Genomic DNA, 21,675 nt, shown 5'->3' on the forward strand with positions numbered 1-21,675 from the left:
TTGAGCTATTTCAAATACTGAAAGATGATGCTGTGAAAGTGCTGCACTCAATATGCCAGCAAATTTGGAAAGCTCAGCCATGGCCACAGGACTGGAAAAGGTCAGTTTTCATTCCAATCCCAAAGAAAGGCAATGCCAAAGAATGCTCAAACTACCACAAAATTGCACTCATCTCACATGATAATAAAGTAATGCTTCAAATTCTCCAAGCCAAGCATCAGCAATACATGACCGTGAACTTCCAGATGTTCAAGTTGGTTTTAGAAAAGGCAGAGGAACCAGAGATCGAATTGCCAACATCTGCTGGATCATGGAAATAGCAAGAGAATTTCAGAAAAACATCTATTTCTGCTTTATTGACTGTGCCAAAGGCTTTAACTGTGTGGATCACAATAAACTGTGGAAAATTCTGAAAGAGATGGGAGTACCAGACCACCTGACCTGCCTCCTGAGAAATCTGTATGTCAGGAAGCAAGAGTTAGAAATGGACATGGAACAACAAACTGATTCCAAATAGGAAAAGGAGTATATCAAGGCTGTATATTGTCACCCTACTTATTTAATTTGTATGCAGAGTATATCATGAGAAATGCGGGGCTGGATGAAGCACAAGCTGAAATCAAGATTGCCGGGAGAAATATCAATAACCTCAGATATGCAGATGACAACACCCTTATGGCAGAAAGTGAAGAAGAACTAAAGAGCCTCTTGACGAAAGTGAAAGAGGAGAGTGAAAAGGTTGGCTTAAAATTCAACATTCAGAAAACTAAATCCGGTCCCATCACTTCATGGCAAATAGATGGGGAAACAGTGGAAACAGTGGCTGACTTTGTTTTTCTGGGCTCCAAAATCACTGCAGATGGTCACTGCAGCCATGAAATTACAAGATGCTTACTCCTTGGACAGAAAGTGATGACGAATCTAGATGGCATATTAAAAAGCAGAGACATTACTTTGCCAACAAAGGTCTGTTTAGTCAATGCTATGGTTTTTCCAGTGGTTATGTATGGATGTGAGAGTTGGACTATAAAGAAAGCTGAGCATCGAAGAATTGATGCTTTTGAAGTGTGGTGTTGGAGAAGACTCTTGAGAGTCCCTTGGACTGTAAGGAGATCCAACTAGATCCTAAAGCAGATCAGTCCTGGGTGTTCATTGGTAGGACTGATTTTGAAGCTGAAACTCCAATACTTTGGCTACCTGTTGCAAAGAGCTGACTCATTTGAAAAGAGGAGAAGGGGACAACAGAGGATGAGATGGTTGGATGGCATCACCGACTTAATGGACATGGATTTGGGTGGACTCAGGGAGTTGGTGATGGACAGGGAGGCCTGGTGTGCTGCAGTTCATGGGGTCACAAAGAGTCGGACATGACTGAGCAACTGAACTGGGCTGAACTGAACTTCGTCCTTCATTCTGTTAATGTGGCATGTTACATTCATTTTTTCAGGTTGTAGTATCCTTGCATTCTAGGAAGAAATCATTTGGTTATGGTGTATAATCTTTTAAACATTCTGCTGAATTAGATTTGGTAGTATTAGCAATTTTTACATCAACAATTATCAGAGATATTGGTCTATTCTTTTTTTTTTTTTTTTGATCCCACTGGTTATGTGGAGATCTTTCTTGTAGCTTTGGTTGTATAAGAGATCTTCTGCCAGTTTCCAGGTGGTTTTTTTGTAAGAAATTTTCCTCATGTAGATGTGTTTTTGCTGTGTTTGTAGCCAAAGGTGGGTTCCATGTTTTCCTACTTTGCCACCTTGATATCCACTGATTGGTTGATTAGTATGGTTGTCTAACTTTGATTTAGGTCAATGAAGGCTTCATAGAATGAGTTTGGGATGTTGCTTCCTCTAAAGTTTTTTGGAAAAGTTTAACTATGGTTTTTCCTGTGGTCATATATGGATGTGAGAGTTGGACTGTGAAGAAGGCTGAGCACTGAAGAATTGATGCTTTTGAACTGTGGTGTTGGAGAAGACTCTTGAGAGTCCCTTGGACCGCAAAGAGGTCCAACCAGTCCATTCTGAAGGAGATCAGCCCTGGGATTTCTTTGGAAGAAATGATGCTAAAGCTGAAACTCTAGTACTTTGGCCACCATATGCGAAGAGCTGACTCATTGGAAAAGACTCTGATGCTAGGAGGGATTAGGGGCAGGAGGAGAAGGGGACGACAGGATGAGATGGCTGGATGGCATTGCTGACTCAATGGACGTGAGTCTGAGTGAACTCCGGGAGTTGGTGATGGACAGGGAGGCCTGGCATGCTGCAATTCATGGGGTCGCAAAGAGTCGGACACGACTGAGCAACTGAACTGAACTGAACTGAACTGTGGGGTAGGGGAGAGCCCAAGCTTCTGGATTCCAATATACTCCCAGGTGACACTCTATTGTCCAAGTATCATTAATTCAAAAGGTCCTTTTGAAAACCAGCTAAGAGTGAGCCATGTTCTGAACAGCAAAAAAGGAAAACCAAACAAAGCCTGACTTCAAAGACCCATGACTGTTCTCTGGGCTGCCAGCCTGTTTCCTAACAGGGTACACAGTGCCTGGGACAAAGCAAGACTGTTTACCTTAGAATTATGGATTGTCTTCAGGCTCCAAACTAGGTCCCTCTTGCCCTTTCAGAGTTGTAGCTCTTCCAAAGACATTAAAACAAAGTCACTGCTATGATCCATGGAGTGATGGGCAGAGTGTAGGGGGAAAAGACCGATTTTTGCTTAAGAATTAAAAGCCCAGAGGGTCTATAATGGTGTAGGAACTGTGAAAAGAACACCACGAAAGACCTGCCTACAGAGGCACCATTGTTTCAGGGTTAAGTGCTGACGAAGAGAAAGAACAGGCTTTGGAAATGGTCAGAGGTGAGTAGACTGCTTTGCTCTGCCATTGGCTGAGTAGCCTCAGGCAATTTAGTAAACCTCTCTGAGCCTATACAGCCAGGACATGGGCTAATAACAAGTAACTCTTTGGAGGGTATGGTGGAGAGGTAAGTGAAACACTATGTATAAAGTACCTAACACTGGTGCTGACAAGCAATACAACTGGATAGTTGGAAATTATCACCATAACAGATTCTCACTTAGAAAGCAAAGTCTCTGCTATAACAGCAACACAGTTTCAAGAGACTGTAACATACTAGGCAATGAGATATCCCCTTGGTTGACATTTGCTGTCCCAGAGTTCCATACCCATTCCCATTCTTCCAGTAAAGAACCCTTCTCCCCTCCCCGTCTACGGGTTCAAGTAAGAGGAGACTCCACCCCTCCTACCTTCAGAGGGGGCATGTGACCAGGCCTGGCCAGTTAGAGTGTCTCATTTCCCTGGCCACAGTGATTGGCTGAGAGATGGGCCCATTTCCTGATCAGAGCCAATAAGACTCAGTGAAAGAAATGTTGTTGATTCTGTTGAAAAGAGATAGAACCTCTGGCCAGATTGTGGTGTCAGCCTAGAGATGCTGGGTCCACTTCTGAGAGAGATGAGGCCAGTGCCTCAGAGCAAGGTCACTAGAGGGAACACCAGAGTCAGGGGGAAGGAAGGAGAATGAGATGCGGAGTCCTAGAGCCACCTTGATTCCCTTTACAATTTGCACTTATAGGAGCCAATAAAACACCCCTTTTGTTTCAGTTCAGTTGTGGCTAAAAGATAAAAATTCTCATAGTCCATTTAGCATATTCTTTGATAAAATTCTAAAGTCTAACCCCACTCCCGAAACATAATCAAACTCTGCAGCAGCTGCCTTCTAAGTGGTTCTAGACACAATCCCTAGCTGATCTCTGATTTGGTACTTTGAATCTTTACTGTCATAGGGTCTCTTAGGTTCATGCATTCATTCAACAAATATTTATTTAACACCCATGATGTTCTGGGAATATTTATTGTTGTTTAGTCACTAAATCATGTGACCTTGCTAGGCTCCTCTGTCCATCCATGGCCTACTTAGGAATTAAATTCTGCACATTTGCTTCCATCTTCTCCTTCTACCAAGAGACCTAGGTTACACAAGATCCTCAGTCTTTGAATATATCATCAATTGTTTTACCAAACTATGATCTCATGAAGTAAAATAAACCAAGATATTTGAGGGAAAGTATTAATTTGGCTTGAAATAAAAATTATCAATTTAGCTTGAAATAAGATTTCAGCCAATTGGGATCTCCCTTCCAAAAACAAAAACAAAACCACATTTTAAGGAGAAGATACTGGTTTTGCATTATTCCACCAGCCAAAGATGGCATTCAAGATAGTCCAGCACCTATAGTCCAGGAAAGCATCAGCTTCCTCACTCAGTCTTATTTTACACCAAGTCCCCATACATGTAATCATTACCAAGGCAAATAATTTGGTGCCTCTAAACACAAGAGTAATTTGACAGTGCCTCTTCAAACTGATGTTTTAAGACTTTTGCTAAATATTCTTAGGGAGGAACCGGAGCATCACATGGTGGATGGGCCAAGAAAAGGTTGCTAACAGGGTTTAGCTGCTTTCTGACTGCCTCCAGTAATTCAGTTCTGGACCCAAATATACATCTTACAACAAAAGCCCTGTTTCTAACCATACCTGCCCTCCTGTTCACTTTCCTCATTCTCCTGGGCTGATAAACACCTACTCCGTCTTCAGTTCTCAGTCTAAATGTCACTTCCTGTAACCAATACCCTCCAGTCAGAATTAAAGTTCCTAATTATCTGGCCTCGTGACACCCGTGTTTTGACTTTGGTCATCCCGATAGCATGTATTGTTCTTTTTGTCATTGTCTGTCTTTCTCAATAATTCCCAGAGGACATGGAGTTTGTTGGTCTTGCTCTTGGCATGTGTCCTGGAATAGAGTAAACACATTGGATCAAGTGATCCTGTGAGTCTATGACTCCAGGGGCAGGATTTTGACCTCCATGTGGGAGGATGACTGGGAAGGTGCTAGAGGCCAGAATGTGGGGCTGTTGGCATGGAGGCTGGCCGAGCCCAAGGAAGAGGGTCAAAACTGGGTCTTGAAAGGCATGATGATTTTTGGGGTAGAAGGAGGAGGGCAGAGGAGACTGAGATGCAGCCTGAAGGAGGAAGAAGGGAAAACTGCAGAGAGTAGAACAGAGTTTATTCTCCTTACTGACAGCAGTTCTGCTCCATCAAGACACCATGAACTCTGAGTAAGTGAACACTGAACCCTTGCTCCTACACGAAGTGCAGGACCCAGATCACATTTTCAACTCATAATCCCAACCTTGTCTTGCATGTGGCTTTGTTTAAAGACACTGTACTTAATGTATATGGTTGATTCATTCACACTGAACTCACAGCCAGCAGCACTACAGCCCAGGCCTGAAGGAAGCATATCGAACACACATTTTCCCCATTAGGCATGTCAGAGCCATCCTGTACTCAAGACCACAAGAGAGAATTTCAGCTCTATGCTGGAGGGCCATTTTAAACAACAAAAATGCCAACCAAAAGAACAAAAAGTCAACAACATGGCTCTAAAGAGACCGCAAAAGAAACACTTGTTTACAGTAGAAAAGCCAAAACAAGAAGGCAGTGTTGCCTTGTTTGACCTCAGTTGGGAACTGATGCATCAGGAGACTCACATTTTCCCTTGCTCTGCACATATCTGGGGATGAGTGTGGAAATGCCCTGTGTTTGCTGGGGTCTCAAATCAATGTAAGCAAGTAACCTTCAAAGAATGAGAATCAACTGTAACAGATGCTGAGATAAAAGACAAAAGCAAAGAGGGAAGTGATGGAAAACAGCATCAGAAGTTCAAAAGAGATGAGTGGAGATGAGGTCAGAAACAGGCTTTAAATTGGAGGACAAGTTCAGTCCCTAATGAGACACATGCCCTTCAGTACCTCACTTAACCATTTGGGGTGCATCTATACGAGGTGATTCCCTGGTACCTCAGCTGGTAAAGAATCTGCCTGCAATGTGGGAGACTTGGGTTTGATCCCTGGGTTGGGAAGATCCCCTGGAGAAGGGAATGGCAACCCACTCCAGAATTCTTGCCTTGAGAATTCCATGAACAGAGGAGCCTGGCAGGTTCATGGGGTCACAGAGAGTTGGACACGGCTGAGTGCCTTTCACTTCACTATTCAGTTTAGTCACTCAGTCATGCCCAATTCTTTGCCACCCCACGGACTGGAGCATGCCAGACTTCCCTGTCCATCACCAACTCCCAGCGTTTGCTCAAACTCTTGTCCATCTAGTCAATGATGCCATCCAACCATTTCACCCTCTGTCATCCCCTTCTTCTGCCTTCAATCTTTCCTAGCATCAGGGTCTTTTCCAAAGTATTGGAGTTTCAGCTTCAGCATCAGTCCTTCCAATGAATATTCAGGACTCATTTCCTTTATTATTGACTGGTTTGATCTCCTTACTATCCAAGAGACTCTCAAGAGTCTTCTCCAACACTACAGCTCAGAAGCATAAGTTCTTCAGTGCTCAGCTTTCTTTACGGTCCAACTCTCACGTCCATACTTGATTAATGGAAAAACCATAGCTTTCACTAGACAGACATTTGTTGGTAAAGCAATGTCTCTACCTTTTAATATGTTGGCTAGGTTCATCATATATTTTCTTCCAAAGAGCAAGTGTCTTTTAATTTCACTTCACCACATGAGGTGAATTCACTACATGAAGTGAATTTCTCTTCACTAAATCCTAAAAGATGATGCTGTGAAAGTGCTGCACTCAATATATCAGCAAATTTGGAAAACTCAGCAGTGCCCACGGGACTGGAAAAGGTCAGTTTTCATTCCAATCTCAAAGAAAGGCAATGCCAAAGAATGCTCAAACTCCCACACAATTGCACTCATCTCCCACACTAGTAAAGTAATGCTCAAAATTCTCCAAGCCAGGCTTCAGTAATACATGAAATGTGAACTTCCAGATGTTCAGGATGGTATTACAAAGGCAGAGGAACCAGAGATCAAATTTGCCAACATCCACTGGATCATTGAGAAAGCAAGACAGTTCCGGAAAAAAATCTGCTCCTGCTTTGTTGACTATGCCAAAGTCTTTGACTGTGTGGATCTCAATAAACTGGAAAATTCTGAAAGAGATGGGAATACCAGACCACCTGACCTGCCTCTTGAGAAACCTGTATGCACGCCAGGAAGCAACAGTTAGAACTGGACATGGAACAACAGACTGGTTCCAAATAGGAAAAGGAGTATGTCAAGGCTGTATATTGTCACCCTGCTTATTTAACTTCTATGCAGAGTACATCATGAGAAACACTGGGCTGGAGGAAGCACAAGCTGGAATCAAGATTGCTGCGAGAAATATCAATAACCTCAGATATGCAGATGACACCACCCTTATGGCAGAAAGTGAAGAAGAACTAAAGAGCCTCTTGATGAAAGTGACAGAGGAGAGTAAAAATGTTGGCTTAAAGCTCAACGTTCAGAAAACTAAGATCATGGTATCTGGTCCCATCACTTCATGGCAAATAGAAGGGGAAACAGTAGAAACAGTAGCTGACTTTATTTTGGGGGGCTCCAAAAGCACTGCAGATGGTGACTGCAGCCATGAAATTAAAAGACACCTACTCCTTGGAAGAAAAGTTATGACCAACCTAGACAGCATATCAAAAAGCAGAGACATTACTTTGCCAACAAAGGTCCGTCTAGTCAAGGCCATGGTTTTTCCAGTAGTCATGTATGGATGTGAGAGTTGGACTATAATGAAAGCTGAGCACCAAAGAATTGATGTTTTTGAAGTGTGGTGTTGGAGAAGACTCTTGAGAGTCCCTTGGACTGCAAGGAGATCCAACCAGTCCATCCTTAAGGAGATCTGTCCTGGGTGTTCATTGGAAGGACTGATGTTGAAGCTGAAATTCCAATACTTTGGTTACCTGATGCGAAGAGCTGACTCATTTGAAAAGACCCTGACCTTGGGAAAGATTGAGGGCAGGAAGAGAAGGGGATGACAAAGGATGGTTGGATAACATCAGCGACTCAATGGACATGGGTTTGGGTAGACTCTGGCCATTGGTGATGGACAGGGAGGCCTGGTGTGCTGCAGTTCATGGGGTCAAAAAGAGTCGGACATAACTGAGTGACTTAACTGAACTGAACTGAACATGAGGTGTAAAATTGCCTGAAAATATCTCGTGTGCCTTTGAGTATCAGCCATCTCTGGATAGTTTTCAGTAGCCAATTTAACTCATGACCATCCAGAATCAGGAAGCATTCAGCCGACTCCACACTTCTTTACCAGGTATAATATTTTTATGGAAAAGAGGTGGTTTGAGTTTCTCTCCCTCAAGTCCCAACAGCCAAGAAGGAGTGAATGCACCCCGTAAGCAGCTCCTGGGAAATCTGGAGAAGTGTTGTCTCCTGACTTGGAGAGTCCCCAGACACTCAAGGAAGTGGTTGAGAATGACTTTGTGGTTAAAAAAGCTTGAGTTCAAAACCAGGCTCTGCCACCTTCCAGTTCTACGACTTTAGCAAGTTATTTACTGGGCTGTTCTAAAGCTTTAGTTTTTCCATCTGAAAAATGGGGAGTTATTATTAAGACTAAATGAAATTATGTACATTAAGCATTTAGCAAAGTCCCAGACATAGCAAGGAGATTAAAAATGACCTATTATTATTGACCATCTGAAGAAGGACTCTTGTCTCTGCCTGATGTGTCCACCTGATCATGCTGGGGTCATGATGGGGACGGGGAGAGAGATCACCACATTCCGTGATTCCTGCTTGCCACAAGCCAAATCCAGCTGGGTCTAGACATGACTGAGGTCAGTGCTGTTCTGGATCCTTCTACCACCAGGATTCATTCCGACAAAGGAATTTTCTCTGGAAGCCTTTCCCTTGTGAAGGTCGTTTTTATCCTGTATACAAAGCGTTAGCATCTCCTTTATCTCCCCCATATTCTAGCAAAGCTGTTAAAGTCCCATCACCTCTTGTTCTAAACCCTGTATGTTTCTTCTTGAGCACATCTTTTCTCACACCCTTAACTCAGGAATGGAGCTCAGGTCCCCAAACACTAAGTTTCTCATGGGAGCATTTCTGTAGTTCCCAAGAACTCAAAATAGCAAAACAATTCTCTTCCCAAATAACATTTGATATTTGCATTTTCCTCTGGCTAAAATCTGGCGGAATCCCAGAGAGAAAAAAATAAACTCATTCTAAAATTGCCCTTCGCATCTGGGTCAGATCAGATAAAAGTAGAACCCTGAGGCTTGGCTCTCCTGAAACCTCCAATGATTCACTAATTCAGTAAAGCAGCCAACTCCTTCTTGAATGTAAATACTTCTTTCTCCTTTTTCCCGGTTTAATGCAGAAACACCAGAGGCTCTTTTATTCAGGACTGATGCCTTTTATAATTATGTCAGATGTCACTGCGTAATTACACAACAAAGCTTGGGAGAGAGCTGGGCCCTGGTGTAGGGGGTAATATTGTTTTATCTCATGATGACTTTTTTAATGTGTGTTATTAAAGGGAGGATTTAAACATACACAAACATACACAGAGGGAAGGATTCTCCAAGCTGGTATTTTCCAGCTTTGGGCAAAGGAGAGTATGGTCTTCTCCCCATCCCCCACCAACACGCGGAGCAGACTTACTGTCTATAGTTGTAGGCAATGTCAGCAAATTGCTTCCGTCTTGCTCGGTATACAGGATCTTTAAATCCCTAGGAAGAAAGGAGACACTTGATTTCTTCAGGCTTTGAAACCTGGCCTATCTACACACGCTTTGAATGGGGGCCTTTGACCACTGACATTTCATCTCACCTTCCCCTGATTATATTCTGAAAATAAAGTCTCAGTTAATCTGAGCATAAATTGTCCCACAAGATATCATGAGTGACACATTACTAGCCACACTTTCAATTCAATGTGAGCTCTCGCTTGGGATTCCTAAGTGTAAATGGTGTCTGGGTTTTAAAGAAATCTCATCTATAGCATTTCTAATCTATAAATGTGCTAAATTGGGCAGAGTTCTTAGGATAAATGTCTATGAAGACGATATACAATAGCCACTCAACTCCTGACCAAAGGTATGAGTCCAGCACTGCCTCTTAACTTCTTAATAGACTAATAGGTAAACGCTTACTGGTATTGCAATTTTAAAAAATACCGTTTATTCAGTGTCTATTATGTGCCAGTCTGTGCATGCTAGGAACTTATAACTCTCACAAGAAACAGGTAAGGTAAACCAGTGTGATGACCCCTTTCTTTGAGAATAAACAGCGGTTCAGAGAAGAGCAGTCCAGTAAAGTTAGGATTTGAATCACTCAGTTCCATACTCTTTTCACTTCACTTCAGGAAATATCAACCTTTAAAACTTGGCAGGGGCCTGACTAACTAAGATTCTGCCCCAGGGCATAAACAGGATGCTACTAGTTTCTCCTCTGAGGCTGACTTGCAGACAGCCTTTCCACAACAATTTGTAAACATTTCTGAGTGAAAAGAGGCCAAGTGTGTCTTTCAGTGTTGAGGGTTGGGGGAGGTCACATCCTAGAGTTGGAGATGATCACAACTGGTTAAAAGGACATTTTCCTTATGTTTTCTTCTTGGAGTTTTATCATTTCAGGTCCTAATTTACTGCATTTCAAGTTCATTTTTTGAGTGGTGTAAGACAGGGGTCTAATTTCATTCTTTTGCATATGAATATCCAGTTTTCCCCCATTGAGTATTCTTCACTCTCTTATCAAACACTAGTTGACTATATGTGCATGAGTCTATTTTCAGACTCTTAATCTGTCCCGTTAGTTCATCTGTCTGCCTTTATGCCCATACTAAAATGTTTTGATTGCTATAGCTTTGTAATATAGCTTGAAATCAGGGCATGTAATTCCTCTAGCTTTGTTCTTTCTCAGGATTGCTCCTTGACCTTGGCCTAGAAAATGAATTTTTGAATATGACACCAAAAGCACAAGCAACAAAAGCAAAAGTAAATAAGTGGGGCTATATCACACAGAAAAGCTTCTGCACAGCAAAGGGAACAATTAACCAAATGAAAAGGCAATCAATAAAACAGGAGAAAACATTTGCAAACTCTTCATCAGCTAAGGAATTAATACCCAAAATACACAAGAAACTCAAACAACTCAGTAGACAAAAATCAAATAGTCTGATTTAAAAATAGGCAGAGGATCAGAACAGGCATTTTTCCAAAGAAGATATACAAATGGCCAACAGGTATATGAAGAGATGCTCAACATCACTAATCATCAGTAAGATGAAACTAAAATCACCATGAACTATCACTTCATATCTGTTAGAACAGCTAGAATGTAAACTGGTATAACTACTTTGGAAAACAGTACGGAGGTTCCTCAAAAAATTAAAAATAGAACTGCCATATGATCCAGCAATCCTACTTGTACGTATATATCCAAAGGAAATAAACTCACTCTTAGAGATGTACCTGCACCTCTATGTCCACTGCATCCCCATTCAAACAGTCAAGATACAGAAATAAACTAAGTGTTCGCTGACAGATAAATGGATAAAGAAAATGTGGTACGTATATACAATGGGATGTTATTCATCCATAAAAGGGAAGGGAAAACCTTCTGACAACATGGGTGGAACTTGAGAGCCTTTTACTAAGTGAAATAAGTTAGAGAAAGACCAAGTACTGTATGACATCACTTATATGTGGAATCTAAAAAGGCCAAATTCATAGGCAGAAGATAGATTGGTGGTTGCCACAGGATGGAGAGTGGGAGAAACAGGGAGATGTTGGTTAAAGGGTCAAACTTCAAGTTACAAGATGAACAAGGTCTAGGGATCTAATGTGCAGGATGACGACTATAGTTAAAATACTACTCTTTATACTTGAAAGCTGATAAGAGAGTAGATCTTAAATGTTTTCACCACAGGAAAAGAATGGTAATTATGTGAGAAGACAGAGGTGTTAACTGACCTTACATACGGTAATCATATTACAATATATATAGTAATCACATATGGCAATCATTTTCAAATATGCACACATATCAAATCAGCATGGTGTAAGTCCAAACTTCATGATGCTATATGTCAATTATATTTCAAAAAAGCTAGAAAAAAACACCATTTTCCAAAAAAATTTGATTGTAATCTGTATTTTAGTTAAACAAGATACCAGTGTCATCACTCTAGAACCTTGCTTTGTTCCCTCCAAGCATCTACCAATAAACCGTACCATCCATCACTTTAGCTTGCAATTTCTGTGTCCCACCATCCCTCCAAACCAAGGCATTAATGAATCAACAACAAAGGTTTATGCCACAGAGAGTAATATTTAAAAACTCTTTTTAAAGGATAAGTATTCCCTGACTTTCAGATATTGTTTTCCGCTTCACTTGATTGGTTGGTTGGTTATTGTGTTCATTTGTTTTATAAAACCCAACTCTACCAGTAATTCCAAAGAACCAGGGGTCCATGTATATTATGTAGTTTCACCTGAGTATCCATAGCATACAGAGTCTGGTTGGCATATGGAAAGAACCACCAACACTTGTTAAAATAGAGAAGGAAGAAAAGGGTAAGGTGGAGGGAGGGGTAAATAGAGGGGGAGAGAAAGGAAGGGGAGAAAGGAGTTCCCTAGTTTGTTTCCTAGGATATTTATAGGTTTCTTTGAGAAAAAGAAAAATCTAAATGTTTCACTCTGAAAAAGTAAAGTAAAATTTCCATATTATTTAATTTTTTACTCCAAAACTAAATCTCAAATTAAGCAATTATTCAGCTTAGAACAGTTTCCATAACATAGTTATTATAATATATAACTATAGTGTTTTCCCTCAAGTGCTGAATGATTTTTAATCATTAACTACAGGCAGGAAAGCTTCGGAATCTGAGAACGTAAAACTACGGCTGGACTCAGTTCTGGATGAAAGTAAGTTGCTTTGGGACAATACAGTAAGAAAACTGGGTGCTATTGGACTTCCCTGGCGGTGCACAGGTTGAGACTCCATACTTTCAGTGCAGGGGCCGTGGGCTCAGTCCCTGGTCAGGGAAAATCCCACATGCCCTGTGGTGTGTCCAGAAATAAATAAATAAAAATAAATTAAAGAAAATTGGACTCTATCATTTTATTTCCAAGCAGCGCTAACACTTTGAGGAACCTGTCTACTGGGCTAAATGAAGAACACATCTCCAAACTTAAAGACTCAAAATTTAACCTTAACGTTTGTCAGTCAGTAATGCTTGACTTATAGTCCTCCTCACTACAAGTCCTATTTAATGGTCATGGCTCTTCCCAGTCCCTAAATTCAAAGCATAGGATTTGCACTTGTAAAGTTGCCTTGGAGAATATCTATTTTTATATTTTGATGTAGATATACAGAAAGGGAAGCCCATAGAGCCATTTGCCAAGGGGCCCTTAACTGCAGAAACAGCACCTCCACTTAGGTTTTCTCATCCTAGCCAGGTGGTGAGTTGTGGTTTGAAGTCTGAGATAGCTACCCAGGGAGAGGAGTGAAGAATTCAAATTCGCTTAACCAGTGGATTTCCACTTTATTATCATGTCTCCAGAATGGCATGCCCATGACAATTTCTCTAACCATTTGGCTTATTTTTCTTTTACCTTCAATGTATTTTGTCTAGGTAGTTTAAAGATTTTTCTACCAATTGAAAAAAAAAAAGCTTAATATAAAATTGTATCTCTGGTAGGTAGCAACTATGTCAGAGGGATTATTTAAATAGAATAAAAACAATGATAAAATAAATACACCCAAATCCAATCAATGGTATGAAATGGGAATTCTTATTCTTCCGTGCCATTTAGGCTTCTAAATGTATTTTTAATGTGTAAAAATACACAGTAATTTTTTTTTTACTGTGAATGTGGGTTTCTTTTTCCCTCCTTTTTTTTTTTTTTGCAGTTGGGTTTATTTTATTGTTTCATTTTTATTTATTTTTTTGAAGTATAATTGATTTGCAATATCATGTTAATTTCAGGTATATGGCACAGTGATTCAGTTATACATTTATATATATGTATAACTGAATACATATACATACACATATATTTTTCAGATTATAGGTTATTACAAAATATTAAGTATAGCTCCCCGTGCTATATAGTAGGTCCTTGTCAGTTATCTATTTTATATATAGCAGTGTGTATATGTCAATCTCTGGTGGCTCAGTGGTAAAGAATCTGCCTGCCAATGCAGGAGACACAGGTTCAATCCCTGGGTCGGGAAGCTCCCATAGAGAAGGAAATGGCAACCTGCTCCAGTTGCCTGGGAAATCCCATGGACAGAGGAGACTCATGGGCTACCATCACAAAAGAGAGAGGTCATCACAAAAGAGTTGGACACAGTGTAGTGATTAAACAACAACATATGTTAATCCAAACTTGACAATTTATCTTGGCTCAGTCACTTCAGCTGTGTCCAACTCTTTGCAACCATACGGGCTATAGCCTACCAGGCTCCTCTGTCCGCAGGATTCACGAAGCAAGAATACTGGAGTGGGTTGCCATGCCCTCCTCCAGGGCATCTTCCTGACCCAGGGATTGAACCAGCATCTCCTACACTACAGGTGAATTCTTTACTGCTGAGCCACTGGGGAAGCCCAATTTATCTCTACCCCTTTTATAATTAGAAAAAAGTAAAATAATATTAAAAACCCATCTCAAATCATTATGGGAATGGACAGAAGATTGATCCAGGGAGCTATATCAATACATCCAAATATAATATTATTATATTTTATATTGCATAATATTTTATATACCATTATATGTTATTTATATAATTATGTATACTATTATTTTACAAAAATTTTCTATATGGCAAGTTTTCTAAGTATAGTCTTTTTCAACTTCAAGTTTCTAAGAAATTCATTCTCAATGTACAAAGGAACCCTGCCAACTAGGCAGCACAGACTTTTGTTCTGTTACCAGCAATAGAGATCTGCAGCCTTGGAGCCCACCTCTCAGGCATTTGGCCTTGCATCCCCTGGGCTGCCAGGTGGCCACAGGGCTCTGTGACCACGCGGAAGACACTCTGAATTAAGCTATAGTTGGTGATGACTAATCATCCCATCTCAATTTGGACTAATAGCAGCAATTTCTGTAGGACTGCATATAATTTATTTATAATCACCCCGTCTCAATTAAGCTAATAGCAGCAATTTTCGTTGCACTGCGTGTAACCAAGTATGTTTTGACAGGAAAATATACTGTTGGTGAAGGAGTGGTGGGGGGAGTCAGAAGAGAGGCATGGTGGATGGGAAGATGGTGAGAGACGTCTATAGGAGCAAAGTTATAACATCACCTGCAGTCCACCTGGAATCTCTCGCCTTAATCTCAGCAATTTTTTACTTGGGGTGTTGAATAGTATGATTTGCTTCAGTAGGGTTGAGTTGTAGAAAGAATACATGCATGCTAAGTCACTTCAGTCATGTCTGACTGTTTGCGACCCTGTGGAATGTAGCCTGCCAGGTTCCTCTCTTCCATGGGATTCTCCAGTCAAGAATATTGGAGGAGGTTGCCATGCCCACCTCCAGGGGATCCTCCCGACCCAGGGATCAAACCTGTGTCTCTGGAATTGCAGGCAGACTATTTAACGCTGAGCCACCAGGGAAGCCCTTACAAATTACTAAGTTGCAAAACATTTATTTTATGATCAAGTTGCAAATGGCTTCTGTCCAATAGAAAGCACTCGTGGTTGTGACTTTATTGTTTATATTCAAAAGCAGAGACATTACTTTGCCGACTAAGGTCCATCTAGTCAAGGCTATGGTTTTTCCTGTGGTCATGTATGGATGTGAGAGTTGGACTGTGAAGAAGGCTGAGTGCCGAAGAATTGATGCTTTTGAACTGTGGTGTTGGAGAAGACTCTTGAGAGTCCCTTGGACTGCAAGGAGATCCAACCAGTCCATTCTGAAGGAGATCAACCCTGGGATTTCTTTGGAAGGAATGATGCTAAAGCAGAAACTCCAGTACTTTGGCCACCTCACGCAAAGAGATGACTCATTGGAAAAGACTCTGATGCTGGGAGGGACTGGGGGCAAGAGGAGAAGGGAACGACAGAGGATGAGATGGCTGGATGGCACCACGGACTCAATGGATGTGAGTGTGAGTGAACTCCAGGAGTTGGTGATGGACAGGGGAGGCCTGGCGTGCTGCGATTCATGGGGTGGCAAAGAGTCGGACACGACTGAGCGACTGAACTGAACTGAACTGAATCACAGGTACCCATCTTTGTAATCTCATCCCAGCATCCCATTTTTCAATGACCATATGTTTCCATCTCTTACATCTTCCTTTGCACTGTCCTTGCCATGTTATTGATTCCCTTACTCCAGAGTTCATAGATCTTTGAGAGATGTTCACTATCTACCTGTACGACAGTTGTTTTTAACTTTTTAAAAGTTATAATTTGACAGAGCAGCTTAGTAGAAGCACAAGCAGATTTTGATGACTCAACTCTCTGACTGATCCTTAGAACAGAACTTGACAGGGCTCTGGGATGGAGAAGGTTGGATGGGCAAAGGAAAAGGGAAAGAGAAGTATTGGAAAGACAGTCCTGCTTTCAGGAAAGAGCAAAGCTCTTCTTGGAGAGCAGGGAAACTCAGCATCTATGTTCTGGAAATATTGAAAAGCAATTTGAGAGATTTAAATCAAGCAGTAGAAAGAGACACAGAAAAGCAGTTGTATTGGCTAATGTTTTCCCCACCAGAAAGCATCCCCTCATGCAGATCTTCAGTTTAGAAGCAGGTACAGGTGCCAGGAAAACTGGAAGAGGGAATCTATGGGGTTAGGGTCTGTGTGGCAGAGGCTGCTGGTGGTCCCCAAGATCTGGGCCTTCTTGCTTTCAGACAGCATTGCTAAACCACTGTTCCTGGTCTCTTTTTCAGGGAGCAGCAACCCTGTGACTGAGCTGCAGGCAGTGGAACTGAAGTGAAGGGATGTGAGTCACCTTTCATCCTGGACCACAGAAACCTCCCAGGAGCAATTCTCCCATGCCTGGCAGAATGGAGACAGCTCCCAGGACCCAGATGAGGATGCCACCACTAGATCGAAGGAGACTTGATCTCTGCAGGACTGTGGGAGGAAATTTCCCTTTTGACCTACACTGGAAATGAACTTTTACTGGGTTAATTCATAGAGATTTGGGGGTTGTTTGATAAGCATTTGGCCCTATTGATCAATACTTTGGTCACCTGATGGGAAGGGCCAACTCACTGGAAAAGACCCTGAGGCTGGGAAAGATTGAAGGCAAAAGGAGAAGAGGGCAGCAGAGGATGAGATGGTTGGATGGCATCACGGACTCAATGGACATGAATGTGAGCAAACTCCAGGAGACAGTGAAAGGGAAGCCTGGTGTGCTTCAGTCCATGGGGTTGCAAAGAGTCAGACACAACTTAGCAACTGAACAACAACTATTGACCTTGTTACTAGAGGGCTCACCTCAGGTCTCCCTCTTTCCAGAAGTCTTCCCAAACCATTCTAGTCTACAGGGACCTTAGAACTGATAGTATGTACTATCTGACTCTTTAAACCTGATGTTTAATCATGTACTTTGTGTTATGATTTTACCAAATGAAGGATTGATGCTTTTGAACTGTGGTGTTGGAGAAGACTCTTGAGAATCCCTTGGACTGCAAGGAGATCCAACTAGTCCATCCTAAAGGAGATCAGTCCTGGGTGTTCATTGGTAGGACTGATTTTGAAGCTGAAACTCCAATACTTTGGCCACCTGATGCGAAGAACTGACTCATTGGAAAAGACCCTGAGGCTGGGAAAGACTGAGGGCAGGAGGAGAAGGGGATGACAAAGGATGAGATGGTTGAATGGCATTATCGACTCAATGGACATGGGTTTGGGTGGACTCCGGGAGTTGGTGATGGACAGGGAGGCCTGGTGTGCTGCAGTTTATGGGGCTGCAAAGAGTCGGACACGACTGAGCGACTGAACTGAACTGAACTGAACTAAACTCAAACTATGTTCCATGGAACACTACCATTCAAGATAGTGTGGCTAAGTATTCCATGAAAAGGGGGTTCCATGGGTAAAGAAATTTAAGGAACATTAGGTTGAATGGGTTTCATTTGTATAGGATTTTCCAAAGCCTCTAGTGAGATAATGGAACTTACAGATGCTTAAAATGAGAGTCTAAAATACAGACTTTATTCCTTGATCATGAGAATTTTTTTTCAAAGACTACAATTTAAGAACTGTGCACATGACCATTAAAGAAGTCCTCTGAGGCAATGAATTTATTTTGAGCTGATACTGTGTTCAAAGCATAAAACCCCGTGCACATAGCTCTGCAGCATCAGAATGAAACCCTTGTTCAGGAGGAAGGCTTTAGGGAAGCCAAGATATGTGAGCTGGGCCTTAAAAGATGAAAAGACAGGTTTGCCAGCAGGCAAAGAAGTGAGAGGATAAGAAAAAATATCCCAGAGAAAGGAAATGACAGCAACAGGAGCACAGAGGCTGGGAGATGTCAGAGAAAGGAGAGTCCGTTTTAGAAACAGGGATCAAACAGACCAATTTGGGATACTTCCCTGGTGACCCAGTGGCTAAGACTCTGTGTTCCCAATGCAGGGGGCCCCCCAGTTCGATCCCTGGTCAGGGCACTAGATCCCACAAGACCCAAAGCGACCAAATTAATTAATGATCTAAAAAACAAAAACTAGACCCACTTGAATTCCGCCTGCGAGGCTGTATCCTAGCCCCCTCTGGCATCCATTTGGGAAGACTGGACACCCCTCCCCACTCTATCCCATGACCGAAGGCCTGTAGAGGGCAGAAGGAACCAGGTCTCACTAATCATTTCCAGCCCCTTTCCTCTCCACAGCCTGGGACACAGTCCACATACACGTGAGGCTACACAGTCCGCTTGTCTGAGTTGTCTCCTCTGAAAATGGGAAAATTCAATCCTCCCAGGGAGGTTATAAGATTGAAATTTTGAAAATGTGGGTAAAGCATTCAGCACAGCATCTGGCACACAGTCCTCACTGGAGAAACATTAGCTGTGGATGTTATTTGCTTAATCAATATTTGTGGAAGGAAGGTGGGGTTGGGGGGGAAAGCAGGAGAGAGTGGGGAGAAGAAGGCAAGTGCTTCCACATTCCCACTGAAAGGCAGGTACCCTCTACCCTGCATTTCGGGAACAAGTCTTCCTTGGCCTCATTTCTCAAAGGGGTGGTTTTGAAAGCCCTGAAGTGAGATGCTGGCTCAGCTGTCAGTGGACACTGCCAAGGGCACGGGGTCAGCCTGAACACCAGGGGACCGGGAAGAACAGAGGGTCCTTTCGGGAAGAACGCCCGAGCCACCCCTCGCGGCGAGGCCAGGCCCTGCAGGGCCTGGAGGCTGCGGGGAAGCACCCTGGAGGGTTTACTCTGTCCTTGGCCCGCGAGTTCCCCAGATCTGATGAAAAGTCACAGAAAGGAACACAGAGAGCCTGGCCTCCTCGTCAGGGGGACTGTGTACCTGATAAATTGCATTTTTATGATAAAAAGCATGACACGGAGAGGCTAGGGAGCCAAAGACATGGGATGGGTCTGTAAAGAAAATGAATTCCAGGGAGTTTTAAGACCAGCCCCGAGTGCCTCTGAGGAGACACAAGGGTAAGGAGAGGGAACGGGCCGTTTCTGAGGACTGGCCTCTTCCCCCGTTGCTCCGAGGGAGCCAGCACGTGGCCAGCGGAAGGGACACGGAGCTGGGCGGGAGGCAGGGAGCTTGAGAAGAGGAGAAAACGTCCCAGGGACGGGGTCAGGGTGGCCAGACAGCATTTCTGAGAAACGGAGTCTTTGGAGATGCTCGTCTCCCTGGGCAGGCGGCCAAGTGGGTCTGCCCAAGACATGTCACGCGGCAGGTAGAGCATCTCCTTGTGTGCCCCTCCTTCCCCGGGCTCCACTCAGCTGCTTTCCACCCAGGAAGATGGCATGAGATTCCAAATGCTGCAACTTTACCTCTAGTTTTTGCAGGGAGCAGGTGTTCAAGTAATAGATATGAGGAGCCCGAAATCCGGTTTCTATCCTTAAATAATTTCACAAATAAGAATCAAAGAAGCTCTGGGAAGTTCACATAAAGATGCACAGGCAGGAGGATTCACTGCCGAATCATCCTGAAAGCCTGAACCCTCCTACAAGCTTCCTGTTGGGGGTGGGTTAGTACAAGATAGCACTGACTTAAAATATGTATATTCATGCTGTGTGCGTGCATGCTCAGTCGTGTCCGACCCTTTGTGACCCCACAGACGGTAGCCCACCAGGCTCCTCTGTCCAAGGGGTTTCCCAGGTAAGAATACTGGAGTGGGTTGTCATTTCCTACTTTCGGGGATCATCCCGACTCAAGGATCGAACCCGAGTCTCCTCCATCTCCTGCATTTGGCAGGCAGATTCTTTACCACTCTTTGCGACCCTGTGGACTGCAGCCCACCAGGCTCCTCCTCCATGGGATTCTCCAGGCAAGAATACCGGAGTGGGTTCCCATTTCCTTCTACCACTGCGCCACCCGGGAAGCGTCATGTGTACTCACGGGTGTCTAAATAAATGAATTAATAAAATATTGATGGTTTTGGACAGTATAACAGGTGATTTTTTTTCTGTTTTGAAGTATAGAAGCTGGAGGAAATTCACCTTTGCTTCTGCTTATAAAACACCTTCTCCAAGTTAAAAAAAAAAATGCAGAATAGAACCAAGAGAAAAAAGAGAAATAACTAAGATTAGGGATGATCTTCATATTCTTCCTCATGCTTTTCTACACTTTTGAGTCCACTCTAAGGGGTTTACTATTTGAATTGGAACAAGCAACAACTGTTCATATTTTAAAAGGCTGCTGCTGCTAAGTCGCTTCAGTCGTGTCCAACCCTGTGCGACCCCATAGACGGCAGTCCACCAGGCTCCCCCATCCCTGGGATTCTCCAGGCAAGAACACTGGAGTGGGTTGCCTGCCCAAATAGCTTGCTCTTTGTCTCTGTGAACGGGCCTGAATTTCTGACACTGGTTAGACTTCTGTCCTCAGGTACTATGAGCACAGATGAAAGAGTCGAAGGATCCAAAGTTTAGGCTGACTTAGGGATGACTCATTTACTTTTGTTGTGCCTCAGTGACTCCGTCAGTACAATGGGAACATCAGCTTTGCTTACTGAAAAGAGCCTTTGTGAAGAGCATGTTCACAACCTGCTCAGTGGTAAAGACCACATAGCTGAGATGGAGGAGAAAACAGTCCTGATAAAATGCAGAGGCTCTAAGTGAGTTACAGTAGAAATAGCCTCCAAGTCGTTTAAAGACTGAGGAACCATTTGCCTGGTCGGAGAGTAAATGACAGTCAACGCAATGGTGGCATTTCTCACCGCTAGAAGCCTCACCTCTCAGCCTCTAGAAGGCTGCTCCTTCTAGAGCTCTCCACCCTAAAAAGGAGAATAAGACTCCAACCTTGGTCCTCTACTTAAAAATATGAATGGATACAGGATACAGTCAAATGCTCTATCTGACACATCAGATCTTTTAAAATCTGACCATAACCCACTGCCCAGCTTCATCTCCTGACACTCTCACCCTCACGCCTAACACATCAACTCAGCCATTCCCCAAATATTGCTGTTGTTGTTCAGTAGCTGAGTTGTTTCCAATTCTTTGCGCCCCATGGACTTCAGCACACCAGGCTCCCCTGTCTTTTACCATCTCCTGGAGTTTGCTCAGATTCATGTCCAAATATTCCAGATACTATCAGGACTCTGAGCCTTTGCATATGCTATTCCCTTGGCTCCTAGAGCCTCTTGGTTCCTTATATGACCA

At 42.8% G+C, this 21,675-nt stretch overlaps 1 protein-coding gene across 1 annotated transcript in view; it reads right to left on the reverse strand.

Annotated features, from left to right (window-relative positions):
• Positions 1–21,675, reverse strand: part of PAH (phenylalanine hydroxylase) — an 86,050-nt gene that overhangs the window by 21,756 nt on the left and 42,619 nt on the right. Inside the window, exon 5 of the mRNA XM_069585200.1 lies at positions 9,547–9,614. Within this exon, the coding sequence (XP_069441301.1) occupies positions 9,547–9,614 (68 nt within the window). The remainder of the gene's footprint in view (positions 1–9,546; positions 9,615–21,675) is intronic.

This window comes from Ovis canadensis, chromosome 3, assembly GCF_042477335.2.
Source record: "Ovis canadensis isolate MfBH-ARS-UI-01 breed Bighorn chromosome 3, ARS-UI_OviCan_v2, whole genome shotgun sequence".
Lineage (NCBI taxonomy): Eukaryota > Metazoa > Chordata > Mammalia > Artiodactyla > Bovidae > Ovis > Ovis canadensis.